The sequence below is a fragment of the Eucalyptus grandis genome, chromosome 3, assembly GCF_016545825.1.
Source record: "Eucalyptus grandis isolate ANBG69807.140 chromosome 3, ASM1654582v1, whole genome shotgun sequence".
NCBI classification, from domain to species: domain Eukaryota; kingdom Viridiplantae; phylum Streptophyta; class Magnoliopsida; order Myrtales; family Myrtaceae; genus Eucalyptus; species Eucalyptus grandis.
In genome coordinates, this window is record NC_052614.1 from 61438446 (window position 1) to 61459685 (window position 21240).

At 42.2% G+C, this 21240-nt stretch overlaps 4 protein-coding genes across 6 annotated transcripts; all 4 read right to left on the minus strand.

Annotated features, from left to right (window-relative positions):
* Nucleotides 1-449: 449 nt before the first annotated feature.
* Nucleotides 450-3536, minus strand: LOC120286082 (heat shock factor protein HSF30-like). The gene is made up of 3 exons (XM_039310115.1): nt 2814-3536; nt 890-1779; nt 450-782 (listed from the first exon to the last, which is right to left on the minus strand). Exons 1-2 carry the CDS (start codon nt 3273-3275, stop codon nt 898-900), a joined length of 1344 nt encoding a protein of 447 aa, XP_039166049.1. The 5' UTR covers nt 3276-3536; the 3' UTR covers nt 450-782; nt 890-897.
* A 3009-nt stretch (nt 3537-6545) lies between these two features.
* On the minus strand, nt 6546-12027 carry LOC104429442 (TMV resistance protein N). 2 transcript variants are annotated; one of them, XM_039309045.1, is made up of 7 exons: nt 11772-12027; nt 11440-11542; nt 10520-11043; nt 9018-10122; nt 8301-8576; nt 7282-8205; nt 6546-7201 (listed from the first exon to the last, which is right to left on the minus strand). In XM_039309045.1, exons 1-7 carry the CDS (start codon nt 11819-11821, stop codon nt 6677-6679), a joined length of 3507 nt encoding a protein of 1168 aa, XP_039164979.1. In that variant the 5' UTR covers nt 11822-12027; the 3' UTR covers nt 6546-6676. The 2 variants fall into 2 exon arrangements, with proteins under 2 accessions (XP_039164979.1, XP_039164978.1); XM_039309044.1 differs by having other exon boundaries at nt 10520-11146; nt 11375-11542.
* Nucleotides 12028-13327: 1300 nt separating this feature from the next.
* On the minus strand, nt 13328-16425 carry LOC104438081 (heat stress transcription factor A-2a). Of its 2 annotated transcripts, none has more exons than XM_010051160.3 (3): nt 15680-16425; nt 13739-14632; nt 13328-13631 (listed from the first exon to the last, which is right to left on the minus strand). In XM_010051160.3, exons 1-2 carry the CDS (start codon nt 16304-16306, stop codon nt 14606-14608), a joined length of 654 nt encoding a protein of 217 aa, XP_010049462.3. In that variant the 5' UTR covers nt 16307-16425; the 3' UTR covers nt 13328-13631; nt 13739-14605. The 2 variants fall into 2 exon arrangements, with proteins under 2 accessions (XP_010049462.3, XP_039164980.1); XM_039309046.1 differs by adding an exon at nt 14982-15516 and having other exon boundaries at nt 13328-14632; nt 15680-15800.
* A 3083-nt stretch (nt 16426-19508) lies between these two features.
* LOC104438082 (disease resistance-like protein DSC1) lies at nt 19509-21222 on the minus strand (the record flags this gene model as incomplete). Its single annotated transcript, XM_010051161.3, has 2 exons — nt 19509-20237; nt 20326-21222. Coding segments are annotated over 2 exons (1422 nt in total), but the record flags the coding sequence as incomplete, so codon positions are not given.
* Between the last annotated feature and the right edge of the window lie 18 nt (nt 21223-21240).

Consider the following 21240-nt stretch of genomic DNA (forward strand, 5'->3'; position numbering starts at 1 on the left):
GAGAGAATAGGCCCCCTTCCCATCTAATCTGCACATCTTCTCAAATGATGAGATGGGGGACTTCGAAATTGGTTCGCTTTGTCAGAGATTAGGGAGCAGATTAATTCTCCAGAGATTCAGTAGAGAGCTAAAAGTCACAAATTCTCAATCAGCAGAAAAACTTTACATCAAGCCATCCTCGTCGTTTTATGAAGCAGGCAGTGTTTTCAGGGATTGAAACTCCAGTGTTGGAAAGATGCCCTTGATCTGATCTCCATTACTTTCGACCAGTTGAATGACTACCATCGACTAAAGCAGCGTTCTCATGAAAAAAGGGTCCAATCACGGTGTACCGTCAATCAACTTTTCCTTCTCGACATGTTGAAGCTTTCAACGAGAACCACATGGAACACGATCAAGAAAAAAAGAAATATCGTCTCTGTAAGAATACATGGAGAACCGGTAACTCCTGATTAGAATTTGGTCATGCAGAACATTTGGAAAATACTGAAATTGAAGTTTTCGCTATATACACAGCTTCTCTTTGTACGTAGCTGGTCACAACACACCAAAAAAGGAAAAAAATAGTGCATACTAGAGAAAAGAACATCCAGGGGACTCTGATACAATACAAAGGAAAAAACTTCCAACATCTGGACAAGTATGGGCATTTGCCGTAAGATCCTAGTTTAATGGTTGGATTCCCTCTCCCCTCCTGTTTCCAGCATATCCTCATTCGGTCAAGCAGAGAGACTTCACTCAAGAAATTCTCTCCAATTATGGCAAAAGCTGCATCATGCGATCTGGTCCACAAAAAAAAAGTAGCAACAATGATTCTGGTGTCAGCTTAAATACACAAAGAAGAACCCAAATGGGCAAGAAAATAACAGATGGAACAGAGCAGGAGTACATGGAAATTTAGGGCATCACTCCCGCTGCTTGCTCCATCGGCCCACTTGGGTACTCACTCCAGCCACACGGCTTCTCAATCAGACCCTCCAATTCAAGATAGATTCTTGAGTCATTCACCACCAGTTCTTCTACTTCTTCGACATCAGCGACGTTGTCACCAACGACCATATTGTCTTCGAGGAGTCTCTCAGACATCTCGTGGAAAACTGAAGACAAATGCGATGGACTAGCTCCGGCCATCTGATCCGGCGTCTGACCCTGCACAACCCTGAAATCTCTGCCACCCAGTGGAGAAGGCCACGGATTGTGCATCTGAATGGTCTCAAAATCCTCCAGCACGACACTATTAGGCTGAGACTCCATCTGAGCCGACTCGTCACTGATTGTCAGGCAATCAACTTTTGGGCTTTGAATCTTGGGATCCTTTGCTTCAAGCAAGCATTGGGTGGCACCATCGGGATCAAGCAGTTTGCTCTTCTTGCTTGATTCACGAGTGTCTAATTCTCTCTTGTGCCTCCTCTTCTGGATTAACTGCTGGACAAAGTTCGGGCTTTTGGCAGCTTTGTAGAGGAAGAGGAACATCTGCTGGTGCCTGCACTCGGCACAACGAACCTGCTCTGCGACCTGGTCAAACTCATGCTGTGAATTCTCCCGCTCTTCTCTTAGTTTCAGGATCTCGGCCTTCAATGCTTCCTGGTCCTTCTTAAGCGTTTCGAGTATGGCTTCCTTTCCAGCTTTTGGGTACCCCGAGGTAAAACTACTACTCGATGACTTCCTGTGCTTGCTGAATTTGCCTCTCCTCTTTATGTTCTTCAGCAAGTGCTTCTTCCCTGCCTGAAAACCTTCACTCGCAAACTCCCATCGTTCCATATCAATCTTCCTAAAACCCTGCGACACATCTTGCATCAGGATGCATGAAGAATTGAAGACAGGAGGAAGCTGGGCCTGGGAGTTCATATTGAAAAAAAAGGCTAAAGAGTAGAGAATAAGCAGAATGAAGGCTAACGAAGTTTCAATGGAAGATGCGCACAAGGGGGTATCATTAGGCCAATATACGCAGAGCACAATTGCACGTTAAGGAGAGATCCTTTGCCATGATTCAAAAACCAGTACAAAGAGTGTATGGACAATGAAATGACTCAAAAATCAATCCGTCGACTCCATATATATGAACACAAAAGTGCTGAATTATACTAATGGTCTTGCCCCAAAAGAAGAGAGGTGCCGTAAGGCTTTACCAAAACATCGGATAGACACGAAGCGATGGCCAAGGAAACTCATCTTCAGCTAGAAAGTGCAGAATTGAGCATCGAAACAGCAAAATGCACAGTACTAACAGCTTTAAAGGAACTGCTGCAGTGCATTTCTGAATCCAAATTCAAATTTACCATTAAAGAAAAGAACTCAAATACAAATCAGTGAAGATAATCTTAATGGGTGTTCTGATGTCAGGGTTGACATGATAGTTTCTGCAAATTACCGTCTAGAGCGTCATCACTAGAATATGATGACAGGCCATTGTTCTCTAGCCACCGATTCATGAGATTTCATATAGAATCTGCGTATCTCTCCCGCCATTTCAGATTCCTTCGTTCCTCGTGCCCTAAACTAGGTTAAAGCACAACTAACAACCGACCAAGTGGGTCAAATTGAATCTCAACAACCTGAGCAAAACGTCGAGAGTGGAAGCCCTTGGATCCTAGCCTCTTCGCCCCGGGGACTATCTGTTGGGACGGTGAAGAGTAGCTGGATGCTCCAAGAGGATCACACTCTGGACGACATCAAAAAAAGAAAAAAAAGCACCGAAACAGAGTTAAACCAAAGGACACATCTACACAAGTAGTTTGCTGTTACCTATGGAGAAAGTTTCAAGCAAAAGACATGGACAAGAAAACACAATCCCGTTCAAGGGGAGTACCCACGTAAGTGTTGAGCTGCCTGATGAAGCTGGAGAAGTTGGAGTGCTTGAAATATCGAGGCAGGACCTGCTTCGAGAACTCGTGCTGATCCCACACCACGAAGCTGTCCCGGCCTGAACCCCACGACACCACCGGGTCCGATCCAGGGTCCGACACCATCTCATACGTCTTCCTCAGGAACGGCGTCGGCCCCACCTCCCCCAGCCCCTCCATCGGCCTCACCACTTCCTCTGCTGCTGCCCCCCACGAGCATGAGGGCGACATGGTGGTGGCATCCCCGGGATCAGCAACCATCGCCGCCTCCTCCTCTTCCACTTCTTCCTCTTTGATCTTCACCACCTGCACGGCCAGAGCTGAATGGGATCCGGGCCAGGACAGGCACGGACGCGACGCCGACCCGGCTTTGATCCTGCCATCGCCAACGGCTACTCCTGGCGAGGCGACCGAATGGGCAGGCGACCCCATCTCTCCGGCATCACTGCCGTCAAGAGCAGCAGGGGACGCGATCTCTTCTAGTGAATTTGCCGAAGGTCTTGCCTTTCCTAGCTCGAGGCCCGGTTCCGGAAAGAGCGTGTTGGAAAAGACGTGCGTGGCGTTCCGCCGGCGCCGCCGTGACACGCCGTCGTCATCTTGAGCCGGAGTTCGAGGTCAAAGGCCTCGACACAGTGGAGGGCGAGACTGTCAGACCGAGAACTCGAGCTGAAAAGTGTAGTTGGAAGAGCGACAAAGGAGGAATGGTTGGCTTTATACACGCGGGAAAGTGTCCACAGAGTCGCCACGTTCCTCTCCCTTTTGGGGGCTTTCTCAGGAAGAGGGAGGAGTTGTTTGTCGGGTTCCTGGCCGCGGTGGGGGCGAGAGGGCGGCGGCGATTGTGGGCCGTCGGATCTGGTTCGGGATAAGCCCGCTGCGGTGGGGGCTCTTTTGCCTGGTCGGCGAATCCTATGCATGAGCGCCACTTGTCGATGCGCTTGTCCAACTAGGCAATCCAGTTGGCTCGTGCGGGCGGCCGTTTTTCATTGTACAATCATGCAATTCATGCAATCGCCGGCGTGTTGAAACCGTGGGCATAGCATATACTTTCATCACTTTTCCTGGCCCTTATATTGAGCTCGATGTGTAACATTTTAATAATTGGTAAAAATATATTATTCAAGTTCACGTTAACACGTTTTCGAATATATTTAATCACAAAATAGTCATCACATTCATTGTAAAAAAGGAATTTTCAAACTTTTCCTAAAATGCACTAAGAATAAGAAGTAGGGCATCATGGATCAATTCATTTAACAAGATCCGTTTTTATAGGATTAGAATAAATGGGATTAGTCTGACTTGTTGCTTGGATGGTTGACACTTGCTGTTGACGGATGACCTATGCCATGTTTCGTGAATAACCACACTTGAGAATGAATGAATTGTGATCCAATACCAAATTAGTCACTGTTTTATTTCGGACTCAAAATTCATAAAGGAATTTGGAGAGAAAAAGGGGCCCTAGACCATATATCCTGCTGTCTCGGGATGATTGCACGTTATATTATGGCAACACGATCAAATGAAGTTGAAAATCCCTCGTAGTGACCAACGCCTTAAATTATATTTTCAAGAAAAATAAAAATACCTTTGGAGCACTTGTGAATAATATTCTTTTATCATCATCATTAGAGTTTTCTGTACATTTATTATCATTTGACAGGGACTACTCCAAGGAAAAACATGTTGGGAGCCCCATGTAACTAATTTGGGTCGATTACAGGGATTTAAAAAAAAAAAAAAAAGTACATGGATTCTGCGCTGGGTGCTTATCCTTTTCCTGTTGTATCGGAAAAATGTAAAAGAGGGTTTCCATTAGAAGTGTAAACAACGCGGAATTTGCTATCCTCGGGATTCAAGAATCATTCCCACATCACTTGTAATATTTATGATTCTATGTTAAATTTCCAGAAGAATGTTCAATTCCTCTTGGATATAATTCATTTTCCGTTGCAAAAATTCACTTCATCGATGATAATGACGTTTCGCATGCCAAAGGTATTATTACCGTAGACGTTGCATGTGCGAAACAAGTCAAGTAATATGATCCATTCCATTGACTAATTCCACGCTTAAATATCCAACAAGATCATGCATAAGGCCTGATGAATAGATGGTCAAGATTCATCCCCTCTTTAGTTCTTCACCTATATTATCAGTGGCTAGCTCATAAGGACATCTTAAATCTAGTACATATATCCACAAACTTTTGAATGGGTACACATAGACATTGGGCATAATCCAAATCCACCAACCTCAATCTTCAATAATTTACAACCAAAATCAGAAATCAACTCTGATTTACGAACTAAATCATATAATTTCATCATTCGATATATATCAAAACACCTTTTATAAAACATAGTTATAAATCATAAACTTTTTTGTGATTCTTTCGTTATAGGCTTTGCAAATCATTCACAAGTAAATAAGCTCAAATGGTAATCAGTAATGCTTTTCCATTTCAAATAAACAAAATTTTAGTAAATGCTCGATCTAGATTTTATGCAATAAACATACCATTTTGTATAACTCATAGTATATCTAATCCATATCGTTTTCAAAATATGAGTTTACAAACTCGAAAAAGAGATAGTATCACTCAGTTAAGAAATTTAAAAAGTGACATGTGGAGATTACTCAAGTCAACGCACTTGTATTCCCATCAATTATTCAAAAAACATATGCTACTCTAACTAATTATATGATTAAACTATACTTATTTGTTGATAAAATGATTTCTACACCCTAATTAAGACATTCAATAATGAATGCTCATCTTTATTTGTTACACATATTATTCACTCCACAAAATTTGAATGCGAAAGTTCAGAATTTGATTCCCATAAAACTATAACTGTAATTGATTTTCGTCAAACCTCACAGCTCCACAATGCCTTTATCTACTATTTCCACATAAATCTTAAGCTCAAAAGCTCCTCAACTGAACCTCACAGTTCAACTTTCACATAACTCTAGATCTAACACCTGACTTTGAAAATTATTCCAATTAAATGAATAATAGGCTTGAATATTTATAAGGTGTTGCAATTTGCGGTTGATTAGGCTTGTTGGGATGTCCGAATCACCTACGCTCAAAACTCTCTCTTTCCCCCTTTTTCTCTTCATGAACGAGCTCAATCTCTCCTCTTCTTTTTCTCGTTTATCCGCCGCTTCGCACGCTCATGCACAAATCCGTTGAAGGAAGAAAGGAAAATGGGTTGGGCTAAGGGCTTGGACTTTGGCTTGGCAAACAAAATATGGACGGAATTAATTGGCCATACATTACACTTAAAACATACGAGCGATCATACTCAAAGTGAATCGGAAACAAGGCCGAAGGAAACACAGACTATGTAGCTGAACATGGCGTGAATTGACTGCACAACGCATCCTTCATTCTCGTGACTTCAGTAGCTGCTGATCTATCTTGAAGCCAAGATCAGAACATGGCAAAAGGTAGTGATCAACATATTCATAACCTCTTCAGCACCAAAAAAAAAAAAAAAAACATATTCATAACTTCACAGAACCAAAATCATGCAATTTCTTGCAGAAAGATTTGGGCCGATTTGGAAATTCTAGTTCTTTGTTTAGAGCCCTTCGTTTTTTGGGTTCTCTTTTTTGAGCTCGGTCGTGATACGGGTCGACAAGAAAATTGAAGAATGTTGACTCATCATAAACATCATTGCACTTTGTCAGTGAGGGAAAGATGGAAGATGATCAATGAGGGTAAAGAAAAGCACAGCAGCTAGTTTATTTTTGCTATGAGGATACATATAACTCCCCACACTAAATTACAAGAAGCTAAGCTCGAATCATAGTTTTGTTGATTAGGAGTCTGAAAATCTTTCCTTCATTTTGCGGGTTTCAACATAGGAACTTGTGAGGTTCGCGTTAGAATTCTGAGGATCGATGCTTTCGTCAATCTTCATGTCATTTGGTTGCTTACCTTGTTTGTAAACCAGATGCACCCCGCAACTTCTTAGAGTCCCCTCCGACGCTTGAAACAGTACTGCAAATTGACTGCGGCGATTCACCAATTTCGCATCCAATCCCCACATCATTCGCCGTGGAACGTATAGAACCCATACGTGGTCTAACTCCAACGAGGAAAAACAATCTACACAACCATAAGTTTCCTCCTTGTTGACAAACAACTGCATCTCACATGAGATATTGGCTTCCTTCCGATTGGTTGAACCAATAATAGCACAAAACGCCAAGCCGGCTATGTCACAGTATAAATCTGAAGATACATGAAACTTTATGAGTCCTTTGATGCTTTGATGGACAAACCACGTTGGGATCTTACTTCCTGGATGAAAAACGTCAACTCGAGTCTCTCCAAGCAATCCCTGCCATTTGGAACATTTTACATTTGAGACACAAACACACAAACACGTGCAAAGGGAGGGAGAGAGGGAGGGAGAGAGACCTCAATTGACAGCATTTTGCAATTGCTTGAGCATTGATTCTGAATCAGCTTATGACAGCTAGAGAAATCAATTCTTCTAAGCCAAGGTGATTCATCTGAATTATATGGTAACACGTTTGACAAGTCTGCACATGTTTCCAGCAATTCACAACCTTTTGCATGTAAAGATGTTATGTTTGGCGGGAGAGCTAGAATCTCTTGCAGCTGCTTGCAATGCATCAAAAAAAGCTGCTGCAACTTTGTAAATTGACTGATGCAGGTAGGAAGGCTCACAAATTTGTTCTCCGACAAATCTAAAATTGTCAACGAGGACATGCAATGAAGATTTTTCAAGAAACCAAGCTCTGATAAGCTGCATCTTTGCACATTCAAGTTAATAACGCTCGGAAGGGCTAACGGGAGAGAGAAATTGGTGCAATCACTTGATTCACACAAACATTCTGGGAGCTTGCTAAGTTGTGAGCAACCATCCGCCAAAATTCGCTCAAGGTGTTGCAGTGTATAGATGCTACAAGGAAGATTTTTAAGGTCCATGCAGTCTTCTAGATACAACCCTTTCAGTTCAACAAGATTTGTGATAGAAGAGGGTAGCTCTCTGATGGCAGTCCCATGAAGCGCTAGTTCTGTCAAATGTTTCATTTGTACAAGAATATCTGGAAACCTTGAAAGCTTTGAGCAACCTCTAAGAATTAGATTTTGAAGTGATCTTAACTTCAGATTTCTTGGGAAACGGCTCAGATTGCAGCAGTTCAAAAAGTTCAAATATACGAGCTTGTCAAGATGCCCAAGAGACTGATGAACCTCAACAAGATTGGTGCACTCTCCTAGATCCAAACGCTCAAGACTTGGCAGTGATGATACATCAGGAATTTCAGTCAGCAAAGCACAGTGGCTAAAATTAACAGACTTCAAATTTCTACAAAGCTGCATAGTAAACGGATAACATATGTAAGTACTTTTTCAAGATCTTCACAGATTCATCATTTATTTTGATGGAAGAGAATATTGCAAGCATGTACCTTGAATGTCTTCCCCAATATGCACATGCTGCTTTTGCTTAGGTCTAGACCTACAAGTTTCCTGTGGTCTGTATTGAATGGCGCCGATGTTGGATAATAATCAGGCCATTCCAGCCATCTCAAGTTAGTGGGAAAGTATACGGGATTGCCGGTATAGTACACATTGCGAGCTAAGAAAATTCTGAGCCTTCTCATATTTGTGAAAGCTTGAGCACTAATGCGTACTTCTTCAGGAGTAGCCAACTTGATCATTATTGCTTCTACTTTGTTCGTTCCCTGGCAGCACATTATATGAACAGATAAATTAAGTGCAAAGGTGTCTAGGTTATGCAAGGACTTAACTAGTAATAAAAAAATAAGATTTGGTGTGCTCCAGGTGCCTTTTGCTTTTAGCTTTCAGAATTTGCTTTTACTTCCGCATTTGACACACTAGTTTTATAAGCAAGTCAAATCATTGAAGAAACATATCATTTAAGTTCATGGGGATTTTTTCATAATTTACTTTCTGGGGAGAGGTCAATAGTGCAAATCTTACATTTCAGGGTGGGATGTGAAAATCAAAGATTCTCATGAGACCGCCAGGCTATTATCTTACTTAGCAGAGACATATTCACACGCTTTTTCGGTAGAAGGCAAAAGTACCTTTTAAGAGGCTTTAACCCTACCAAACAGGCATACATATTGTCAAAAACAAAAGATCATGATTCAGTTTATTACCGTGCCTTCTGTTAGAACATGAAGCACATCCTTATAGGACCACAATCTGCTGCGCTCCCCTGGTTCTTTGGGAGATTCCCTCCGCACGATTTCTCTTCCCATTTCTTGAATCATATCATGCATCTCCAGCTTGCCACACTCAATAGTGACGAGTGACTTCTCTAATAGAACATTAATTCCAGCATCTGGGTAGAGATCACAGCTCTCCAAAATATCTCTCACATAACTTTCACTCTCTCCCTTGAAGAAACATGCAATGTCAAGAAAAATATCCTTCTCATAATCATCTAGACCATCAAAGCTCATTCTCAGCACACTGAAGATGTCTCCATTGAAAACTTCCTTCAATTTATCTAATGTGCTTTTCCATACAGGTAATTTTTTACCTCGAAGAAAAGAACCCAAAACTTTAACTGCTAATGGAAGTCCTTTGGTGTATTCCACTATGTCATACGAAAGCTCTTCATGATCTGGACATGAAGAAGAATTCGAGAAAACAATTGTCCTAAAAAGCGTACGAGCCGTTAAACGATCTAATGGTTGAACCTTGTACATACTTTTTATGCCATGAGCAGCCAGTAAACGTTCATCTCTAGTCGTTATGATGATTCTACTTCCACAACCAAACCAATCATGTCTTCCAACTAGTGTTTCCAATTGGATCGGTTGGTTCACATCATCAAGGACGATGAGGACCTTTTTTTTGCAAAGTCTACTCTTTGTCATGCTCATACCTTCGTCGACATTGTGAAGCTTCAGACAATCATCCCACCTTTCCTCATGAATAAGTGCCTCTTGAAGCTGAAGTAGGCCACTGTGTGCGTTTTGTTCGCAAGTTTCTCTAACGTTGGAAAGAAAGCAGCAATACTCAAATTTGTGCTCAAAGGCATTGTAAGTAGCTCTGGCAATAGTTGTCTTCCCTATTCCTCCAGATCCGTAAATTCCAACCATGCGAACCTCATTCGATTCCATGTCAAGCAAAGTACGCATACGGTGCACATGTGAGTCCATGGCAACCACGTTTTCAGGCACAGATAACTTCTTGCGATTCTTCAGCTGAGCGCATACTCTCTTGACAATGTTCTTAATGACATAAGACTCACGCCTGGTAGATTCAAACACATTGGATAAAGAAGTACTAAGCTGATCTCCAGTAAACTGCGGTCAATATCTCAAGCACAATAGGCAAGATTAAATTCAGTTTCTAGCAAATTGACATCTAATGCAAAAATTGGCTTGTCGAGGGATGCGGTCCACCTGCTTGTTTATATACTCAACTCATGAATTACTTAGTTGCTTGTCAAGAAAACTAATACATAAGCTTTCCTGCTTCGATTAGCGTGAATTGTTTTTTTTTTTTACCCCATCTTATGCATAAGCATTCCCATGAATCTATTGCCATGGAAATTAGAGAAATTCCGTAATCAACAGTTTTTTCAATTTGTTTTGCCACAGAACAAACGGTAAGCAAACTGAGAAAGAAGTAAATGAGAGAGCCTTACTCGTCAACCAAATGCCAGCCGGAGATGTTAGCTGCTGCAGTCAGTGCTTCTCTCCACCTCTTCACCTTCTCCGGATCGCTGCTATTCGACTTCAATCTCTCCTCGTGATCGATTAGGGCTTGCCCGTACCTCCCCCTGTGCTTCCTCACATCCGAGGGATCCACCTTGTAGAACACCGGGCACACCATCTGCCCCATCTTATCCCTGCACTCGACGATTCTCACCAGTTCGTCCAAGCACCAGCTAGAGGACGCGTAGTTCTCCGAGAACACGACGATCGAGATCCTCGACTCCCCGATGGCTCCGAGGATTGCCGGCGCGATCTCCTCGCCCTGCCAGAGATCCTCCTCATCCAGGAACGCGTCGATTCCTCGCTGGTCGAGCGCCGCGTGGAGGTGGCCGGTGAAGCCGTTGCGCGTGTCCTCGCCACGGAAGCTCAGGAACACGTCGTATCTGTACGGACGGCCAGACTCCCCGATGGCTCCCCGAGAATCCTGCCTGATCACCTCGCCCTTCCGGCGCACCTCGTCTTCCACAAATGCCCCGTTCCCTCGTTGGCTGCTCTCACCAAAGGAGTCCAGACGCAGTTCGTTTCCATCTGGACCGCCAGCCAAACGGTAGAAGGACCTGAGGATAATGGCACAAATTAAGGAATCAAGATCAAATCAGATCACATAATTGCTAAAGTCAAAGAAGAATCTCACATAACAAGCAAGTGCCAAGATCAAGAGATTGTAAATTCAATTCGATTAATTTTAAGGTTTGTAATCTATTATATAAATACATGTACTGGGCTCATGAAAAAGGCATCAATTGCAGAAAATCTTTTTCTCATAATTCTCTCGATTCTCATACATTGGGATGTATCTGTACGGACGGCCAGACTCCCCGATGGCTCCCCGAAAAACCTGCCTGATCACCTCGTCTTCCACAAATGCCCCGTTCCCTCGTTGGCTGCTCTCACCAAAGGAGTCCAGACGCAGTTTGTTTCCATCTGGATCGCCAGCCCAAACGGTGAAGGAACTGAGGATAATGGCACAAATTAAGGAGTCAAGATCAAATCAGATCACATAATTGCTAAAGTCAAAGAAGAATCTCACATAACAAGCAAGTGCCAAGATCAAGAGATCGTAAATTCAATTCGATTAATTTTAACGGTTTGTAATATATTATATAAATACATGTACTGGGCTCATGAAAAAGGCATCAATTGCAGAAAATCTTTTTCTCATAATTCTCTCGATTCTCATACCCATAGGCTTCTGAGCGGGTAATGGGGGAAGGACATTCTCCCTCCGACATAACAACGACACCGGGAATTGCCTTGAGATTGGAGGGGGGACTTCCTCTTATCCGAAAAGCATCTGAATCGGGAGTTGCCTCGCCTGCTGGACTGAAACGGGTTGACCGCCGGCCGGCTAAGCGATTGCCCAACCTCCGAATGAGGGATAAGAGACGGCAGGAGCAACAGCAACCTCCTTCCGTCGCCTCCTGGACTGAAAGACTGAAACGGGGTTGACTCTCAAGGCCGAACAGCTCTACATATAGTTAAATAGAATTTTCTTTTTAAATGCCACGTCAAAAAAAAAAAAAAAAAAAATGCCTAACATGGAATGTGTCGGTGCGCGGAACCATATGGAAATACAATATATATTTCGGTATTCTCGAATGATCCAAGAGCAAAGTAAAGATATAGCATGCATTTATTTCGTGAAAACTCAATAATAATTTTTTTTTTTCAAGAATATGGTTAGTTTTTATTTGTTTTATTGGGTTATATATAATCAAAAACACTTTATGAAGTTGGATTTCATTGAAAAATATTTTCAATCTCATGACTTTATTTTAGGAAAAAAAATTCAAAATTTTAAATTTATTTTATAGTTTAAGTTTTTTTTTTTTTTAATTTTATGTTTTCTCTTTTTTTCTTTTCTTTCCTTTTCATTTTCCTACTTCCTTCGCCACAATCGGCCAGTGATGGCCACAGGTGAGCTCGAGGCTTAGCTGGAGTTTTGCTAGATCACAAACTCAAAGCTCGGTAGAGGCCAGCAAGCTTGAAGCTTAGCTAGAGTTTCACTATATCTCGACACCCATGGCTTCAATGCTCATAATAAGGTTTTTCTATGTATTATTATAATGGATGATTGAGCAAAAATAAGCAGAAATCGAAAACTACGAACTTGCCAATTACGACCCTTTCAGACAATGACAATATATTTGATTTTGTTGTGGGCCTTATGCTTATACTACCATGGATGTAAATTAATTTTATCCATTTTCTCTTGAGATGTCCAAAATCGTTACTTTAGCCGCAATGGGGAGGATTTGTTTGTAGATAACAAGTAAGAGGTATGAAAACCGGTAGATATTTGGATTTTGAGATACCATACACTCCAGTGTTGGAAAGATGCCCTTGATCTGACCTCCATTACTTTTGACCAGTTCAATGATTACTAGTACTACCATAGACTAAAGCAGCGTTCTCATGAAAAAGGGTCCAATCACGGTGTACCATCATTGAATGATTAGTTCCATACACTCCAGTGTTGGAAAGATGCCCTTGATCCGACCTCCATTACTTTTGACCAGTTGAATGATTACTACCATAGACTAAAGCAGCGTTCTCATGAAAAAGGGTCCAATCACGGTGTACCATCATTCAACTTTTCCTTCTCGACATGTTGAAGCTTTCAACGAGAACCACATGGAGCACGACCAAGAAAAAAAGAAATATCGTCTCTGTAAGAATACATGGAGAACCGGTAACTCCTGATTAGAATTTGGTCATGCAGAACATTTGGAAAATACTGAAATTGAACTTTTCGCTATATACACAGCTTCTCTTTATACGTAGCTGGTTACAACACACACCAAAAAAGAAAAAAAAAATAGTGCATACTAGAGAAAAGAACATCCAGGGGACTCTGATACAATGGTGGACAAAGGAAAAAACTTCCAACATTTGGACAAGCATGGGCATTTGCCGTAAGATCCTAGTTTAATGGTTGGATTCCCTCTCCCCTCCTGTTTCCAGCATATCTTCATTCGGTCAAGCAAAGAGACTTCACTCAAGAAATTCTCTCCAATTATGGCAAAAGCTGCATCATGCGATCTGGTCCACAAAAGAAAAGTAGCAAAAATGATTCTGGCGTCAGCTTAAATACAGAAAGAAGAACCCAAATGGGCAAGAAAATAACAGATGGAACAGAGCAAGAGTACATGGAAATTTAGGGGATCAGTCCCGCTGCTTGTTCCATCAGCCCACTTGGGTACTCATTCCAACCACACAGCTTCTCAATCAGACCCTCCAATTCAAGATAGATTCTTGAGTCATTCACCACCAGGTTTTCTACTTCTTCGACATCAGTGACGTTGTCACCAACGACCGTATTGTCTCTGAGGAGTCTCTCAGACATCTCGTGGAAAACCGAAGACAAATGCGACAGACTAGCTCCGGCCATCTGATCCGGTGTCTGACCCTGCACAACCCTGAAATCTCTGCCACCCAGTGGAGAAGGCCACGGATTGTGCATCTGAATGGTCTCAAAATCCTCCAGCACGACACTATTTGGCTGAGACTCCATCTGAGCCGACTCGTCACTGATTGTCAGGCAATCAACATTTGGGCTTTGAATCTTGGGATCCATTGCTTCAAGCAAGCATTGGGTGGCGCCATCGGGATCAAGCAATTTGCTCTTCTTGCTTGATTCACGAGTGTCTAATTCTCTCTCGTGCCTCCTCTTCTGGATTAACTGCTGGACAAAGTTCGGGTTTTTGGCAGCTTTGTAGAGGAAGAGGAACATCTGCTGGTGCCTGCACTCGGCACAACGAACCTGCTCTGCGACCTGGTCAATCTCATGCTGTGAGTTCTCCCGCTCTTCTCTTAGTTTCAGGATCTCGACCTTTAATGCTTCCTGGTCCTTCTTAAGCGTTTCGAGTACAGCTTCCTTCCTTTCCAGCTTTCGGGTAACCCGAGGTAAAACTACTACTCGATGTCTTCCTGTGCTTGCTGAATTTGCCTCTCCTCTTTATGTTCTTCAGCGAGTGCTTCTTCCCTGCCTGAAAACCTTCGTTCGCAAACTCCCATCATTCCGTATCAATCTTCCTAAAACCCTGCGACACATCTTGCATCAGGATGCATGAAGAATTGAAGACAGGAGGAAGCTGGGCCTGGGAGTTCATATTGAAACAAAAGGCTAAAGAGTAGAAAATAAGCAGAATGAAGGCTAACGAAGTTTCAATGGAAGATGCGCACAAGGGGGTATCATTAGGCCAATATACACAGAGCACATTGCACGTCAAGGAGAGATCCTTTGCCATGATTCAAAAAACAGTACAAAGAGTGTATGGACGATGAAATGACTCAAAAATCAATCCGTCAACTCCATATATATGAACACAAAAGTGCTGAATTATACTAATGGTCTCGCCCCAAAAGAAGAGAGGTGCCGTAAGGCTTTACCAAAACATCGGATAGACACGAAGCGATGGCCAAGGAAACTCATCTTCAGCTAGAAAGTGCAGAATTGAGCATCGAAACAGCAAAATGCACAGTACTAACAGCTTTAAAGGAACTGCTGCAGTGCATTTCTGAATCCAAATTCAAATTTACCATTTAAGAAAAGAACTCAAATACAAATCAGTGAGAAGATAATCTTAATGGGTGTTCTGATGTCAGTGTTGACATGATAGTTTCTGCAAATTACCGTCTAAAGCGTCATCACTAGAATATGATGACAGGCCATTGTTCTCTAGCCACCGATTCATGAGATTTCATATAGAATCTGCGTATCTCTCCCGCCATTTCAGATTCCTTCGTTTCTCGTGCCCTAAACTAGGGTAAAGCACAACTAACAACCGACCAAGTGGGTCAAATTGAATCTCAACAACCTGAGCAAAACGTCGAGAGTGGAAGCCCTTGGATCCTAGCCTCTTCGCCCCGGGGACTATCTGTTGGGACGGTGAAGAGTAGCTGGATGCTCCAAGAGGATCACACTCTGGACGACATCAAAAAAAAAAAAAAAAAAAAAAAAAAAAGCACCGAAACAGAGTTAAACCAAAGGACACATCTACACAAGTAGTTTGCTGTTACCTATGGAGAAAGTTTCAAGCAAAAGACATGGACAAGAAAACACAATCCCGTTCAAGGGGAGTACCCACGTAAGTGTTGAGCTGCCTGATGAAGCTGGAGAAGTTGGAGTGCTTGAAATATCGAGGCAGGACCTGCTTCGAGAACTCGTGCTGATCCCACACCACGAAGCTGTCCCGGCCTGAACCCCACGACACCGCCGGGTCCGATCCAGGGTCCGACACCATCTCATACGTCTTCCTCAGGAACGGCGTCGGCCCCACCTCCCCCAGCCCCTCCATCGGCCTCACCACTTCCTCTGCTGCTGCCCCCCACGAGCATGAGGGCGACATGGTGGTGGCATCCCCGGGATCAGCAACCATCGCCGCCTCCTCCTCTTCCACTTCTTCCTCTTTGATCTTCACCACCTGCACGGCCAGAGCTGAATGGGATCCGGGCCAGGACAGGCACGGACGCGACGGCGACCCGGCTTTGATCCTGCCATCGCCAACGGCTACTCCTGGCGAGGCGACCGAATGGGCAGGCGACCCCATCTCTCCGGCATCACTGCCGTCAAGAGCAGCAGGGGACGCGATCTCTTCTAGTGAATTTGCCGAAGGTCTTGCCTTTCCTAGCTCGAGGCCCGGTTCCGGAAAGAGCGTGTTGGAAAACGACGTGCGTGGCGTTCCGCCGGCGCCGCCGTGACACGCCGTCGTCATCTTGAGCCGGAGTTCGAGGTCAAAGGCCTCGACACAGTGGAGGGCGAGACTGTCAGACCGAGAACTCGAGCTGAAAAGTGTACTTGGAAGAGCGACAAAGGAGGAATGGTTGGCTTTATACACGCGGGAAAGTGTCCACAGAGTCGCCACGTTCCTCTCCCTTTCGGGGGCTTTCTCAGGAAGAGGGAGGAGGTGTTTGTCGGGTTCCTGGCCGCGGTGGGGGCGAGAGGGCGGCGGCGATTGTGGGCCGTCGGATCTGGTTCGGGATAAGCCCGCTGCGGTGGGGGCTCTTTTGCCTGGTCGGCGAATCCTATGCATGAGCGCCACTTGTCGATGCGCTTGTCCAACTAGGCAATCCAGTTGGCTCGTGCGGGCGGCCGTTTTTCATTGTACAATCATGCAATTCATGCAATCGCCGGCGTGTTGAAACCGTGGGCATAGCATATACTTTCATCACTTTTCCTGGCCCTTATATTGAGCTCGATGTGTAACATTTTAATAATTGGTAAAAATATATTATTCAAGTTCATGTTAACACGTTTTCGAATATATTTAATCACAAAATAGTCATCACATACAGTGTAAAAAAGCAATTTTCAAACTTTTCCTAAAATGCGCTAAGAGTAAGAAGTAGGGCATGATGTATCAATTCATTTAACAAGATCTGTTTTGATAGGATTAGAATAAACGGGATTGGTCTGACTTGTTGCTTGGATGGTTGACTCCTGCTGTCGACAAATGACTTATGCCATGTTTCGTGAATAACCACACTTGAGAATGAATATATTGTGATACAATACCAAATTAGCCACCGTTCTATTTCGGACTCAAAATCCATAAAGGAATTTAAGGGAGAGAAAAAGGGACCCTAGACCATATATCCTACTGTCTTGGGATGACTGCACGTTATATTATGGCAACACAATCAAATGAAGTTGAAAAACCCTCGTAGCCTTAAATTATATTTTCAAGAAAAAATAAAACTACCTTTGGAGCACTCGTGAATAATATTCTTTTATCATCATCATTAGAGTTTTCTGTACATTTATTATCATTTGACGGGGACTACTGCGAGGAAAAACATGTTGGGAGCCCATGTAACTAATTTGGGTCGATTACAGGGATTTAAAAAAAAAAGAAAAAAAGAAGTACGTGGATTCTGTGCTGGGTGCTTGTCCTTTTCCTTTTGTATGGGAAAAATGTAAAAGAGGGTTTTTTTTTTTTTTTTGATAGGAGGAACCGGCTTGCGTAGACAACGCGCCGTAAACCCCCTGGGCGACATGTGCTAGCCACCACATACGTGCTACCAGGTAAGTCACCTAGTGTCTCTGCGAAGGAGCACCTACCTAGCTGAGCCACCGCGGCGGGTGGTTAAAAGAGGGTTTCATTAGGAGTGTAAACAACGCGGAATTTGCTATTCTCGAGATTCAAGAATCATTCCCACATTGCTTGTAATATTTACGATTCTATGTTAAATTTCCACAAGAATGACAACTTCCTTTTGGATATAATTCATTTTCCATTGCGAAAATTCACTTCATCGATGATAATGGTGTTTCACATGCTGAAGGTGTTATTACAGTCAGACGTTGCATGTGCGAAACAAGTCAAGTAATATGATTCATTCCATTGACTAATTCCACGCTTAAATATCCAACAAGATCACGCATAAGGCCTCATGAATGGATGGTCAAGATTCATCCCCTGTTTAGTTCTTCACCTATATTATCAGTGGCTAGCTCATAAAGATATCTTAAAACTAGTATATATATCCCCAAACTTCTGAATGGATACATAGAGACACTAAGCATAATCCAAATCCACTAACCTCAATCTTCAATAATTTACAACCAAAATCAGGAATCAACTATGATTTACGAACTAAATCATATAATTTCATGATTTGATTTATATCTAAACACCTTTTATAAAACATAGTTATAAATCATGAACTTTTTGTGATTCTTTTGTTATAGGCATCGCAAATCATTCGCAAGTAAATCAGCTCAAATAGTAATCAATAATGCTTTTCCATTTCAACTAAACAAAATTATAGTAAATGCTCGATCTAGATTTTATGCAATAAACATATCATTTTGTATAACTCATAGTATATCTAATCCATATTGTTTTCAAAATATGAGTTTACAAACTTGAAAAAGAGATAGTATCACTCAGTTAAGAAATTTAAAAGTGACGTGTGGAGATTACTCAAGTCAACGCACTTGTATTCCCATCAATTATTCAAAAAACACATGCTACTCTAACGAATGATATGATTAAACTATACTTATTTGTTGATAAATGATTTCTACACCCTAATTAACATTCAATAATGAATGTTCATCTTTATTTGTTACGCATATATTCACTCCACAAAATTTGAATGCGAAAGTTCAGAATTTCATTCCCATAAAACTGTAACTTGTAATTGATTTTCGTCAAACTTCACAACTCTATAATGCCTTTATCTACTATTTCCACATAAATCTTAAGCTCAAAAGCTCCTCAACTAAACCTCACAGTTCAACTTTCACATAAGTCTAGATCTAAGACCTAACTTTGAAAATTATTCCAATTAAATGAATTATAGGTTTGAATAATTATAAGGTGTTGCAATTTGCGGTTGATTAGGCTTGTTGGGACGTCTGAATCGCCTACGCTCGAAACTCTCTCTTTCCCCCTTTTTCTCTTCATGAACGAGCTCAATCTCTCCTCTTCTTTTTCTTTTTCTTTTTCTTGTTTATCCGCCGCTTCGCACGCTCATGCACAAATCCGTTGAAGGAAGAAAGGAAAATGGGTTGGGCTAAGGGCTTGGACTCTGGGCTTGGCAAACAAAAGATGGACGGAATTAATTGGCCATACATTACACTTAAAACATACGAGCGATCATACTCAAAGTGAATCGGAAACAAGGCCGAAGGAAACACGGACTATGTAGCTGAACACGGCATGAACTAACTGCACAGCCCATCCTTCATTCTCGTGACTTCAGTAGCGGTTGATCTATGTTGAAGCCAAGATCAGAACAGGGCAAAAGATAGTGACCGACATATTCATAACCTCACAGAACCAAAATCATGCAATTTCTTGCAAAAAGTTTTGGGCCAATTTGGAAATTCTAGTTCTTTGTTTAGAGCCCTTCTTCGTTTTTTGGGGTTCTCTTTTTTGAGCTCGGCCGTGATACGGGTCAACAAGAAAATTGATGAATATTGACTCCTCATAAACATCATTGCACTTTGTCAGTGAGGGAAAGATGGAAGATGATCAATGAGGGTAAAGAAAAGCACAACAGCTAGTTATTTTTGATATGAGGAAACACACGATCAAAGCTGCTCAAAAGGGTATTAATATAACTCCCCACACTAAATTACAAGAAGCTAAGCTCGAATCATAGTTTTGTTGATTAGGAGTCTGAAAGTCTTTCCTTCCTTTTGCGGGTTTCAACATAGGAACTTGTGAGGTTTGCGTTAGAATTATGAGGATCGATGCTTTCGTCAATCTTCATGTCATTTGGTTGCTTACCTTGTTTGTAAACCAGATGCACCCCGCAACTTCTTAGAGTTCCCTCCGACGCTTGAAATAGTACTGCAAATTGACTGCGGTGATTCACCAATTTCGCATCCAATCCCCACATCATTCGCCGTGGAACGTATCGAACCCATACATGGTCTAACTCCAATGAGGAAAAACAATCTACACAACCATAAGTTTCTTCCTTGTTGACAAACAATTGGATCTCACATGAGATACTAGCTTCCTTTTGATTGGTTGAACCAACAATAGCACAAAACGCCAAGCCGGCTATGTCACAGTATAATTCTGAAGATATAGGAAACTTTATGAGTCCTTCGACACTTTGATGGACAAACCACATTGGGATCTTACTTCCTGGATGAAAAATGTCAACTCGAGTCTCTCCAAGCAATCCCTGCCATTTGGAACATTTTACATTTGAGACACAAACACACAAACACACAAACACATGCAAAGGGAGGGAGAGAGGGAGGGAGATAGACCTCAATTGACAGCATATTGCAATTGCTGGAGCATTGATTCTGAATCAGCTTATGACAGCGAGAGAAGTCAAATCTTCTGAGCCAAGGTGATTCATCTGAAATATATCGTAACACATTCGACAAGTCCGCACATGTTTCTAGCGATTCACAACCTTTTGCATGTAAAGATGTTATGTTTGGTGGGAGAGCTAGAATCTCTTGCAGCTGCTTGCAATGCATCAAAAAAAGCTGCTGTAACTTTGTAAATTGACTGATGCAGGTAGGAAGGCTCACAAATTTGTTCTCCGACAAATCTAAAATTGTCAACGAGGACATGCAATGAAGATTTTTCAAGAAACGAAGCTCTGATAAGCTACATCTTTGCACATTCAAGTTAATAACGCTCGGAAGGGCTAACGGGAGAGAGAAATTGGTGCAATCACTTGATTCACACAAACATTCTGGGAGCTTGCTAAGTTGTGAGCAACCGTCAACCAAAATACGCTCAAGATGTTGGAGTGTATAGATGCTACAAGGAAGGTTTTTAAGGTCCGTGCAGTCTTCTAGATACAACCCTTTCAGTTCAATGAGATTCGCGACAGAAGAGGGTAGCTCTCTGATGGCAGTCCCATGAAGTTCTACTTCTGTCAAATGTTTCATTTGTACAAAAATATCTGGAAACCTTGAAAGCTTTGAGCAACCTCTAAGAATTAGATTTTGAAGTGATCTTAACTTCAGATTTCTTGGGAAACGGCTAAGATTGTAGCAGTTCAAAAAGTTCAAGTATACGAGTTTGTCAAGATGCCCAAGAGATTGATGAACCTCAACAAGATTGATGCATTCTTGTAGATCCAAACTCTCAAGATTTGGCAGTGATGATACATCGGGAATTTCACTTAGCAAAGCACAGTGGCTACAATCTTATGTAAGTCATTT

Coding starts and splice junctions, on each gene's coding strand:
- LOC120286082 (XM_039310115.1), bottom strand. CDS start 3,275: ATGGGGTCGCCTGCCCATTCGGTCGCCTCGCCAGGAGTAGCCGTTGGC. Junction 1,780..2,813: donor TCAGGCAGCTCAACACTTAC/GTGGGTACTCCC, acceptor GATGTGTCGCAG/GGTTTTAGGAAGATTGATAT.
- LOC104429442 (XM_039309044.1), bottom strand. CDS start 11,821: ATGTCGGAGGGAGAATGTCCTTCCCCCATTACCCGCTCAGAAGCCTAT. Junction 10,123..10,519: donor GGCTGGCATTTGGTTGACGA/GTAAGGCTCTCT, acceptor TGAATCTACCAG/GCGTGAGTCTTATGTCATTA. Junction 7,202..7,281: donor GCAAAATGCTGTCAATTGAG/GTCTCTCTCCCT, acceptor TCCAAATGGCAG/GGATTGCTTGGAGAGACTCG.
- LOC104438081 (XM_010051160.3), bottom strand. CDS start 16,306: ATGACGACGGCGTGTCACGGCGGCGCCGGCGGAACGCCACGCACGTCG. Junction 14,633..15,679: donor TCAGGCAGCTCAACACTTAC/GTGGGTACTCCC, acceptor GATGTGTCGCAG/GGTTTTAGGAAGATTGATAC.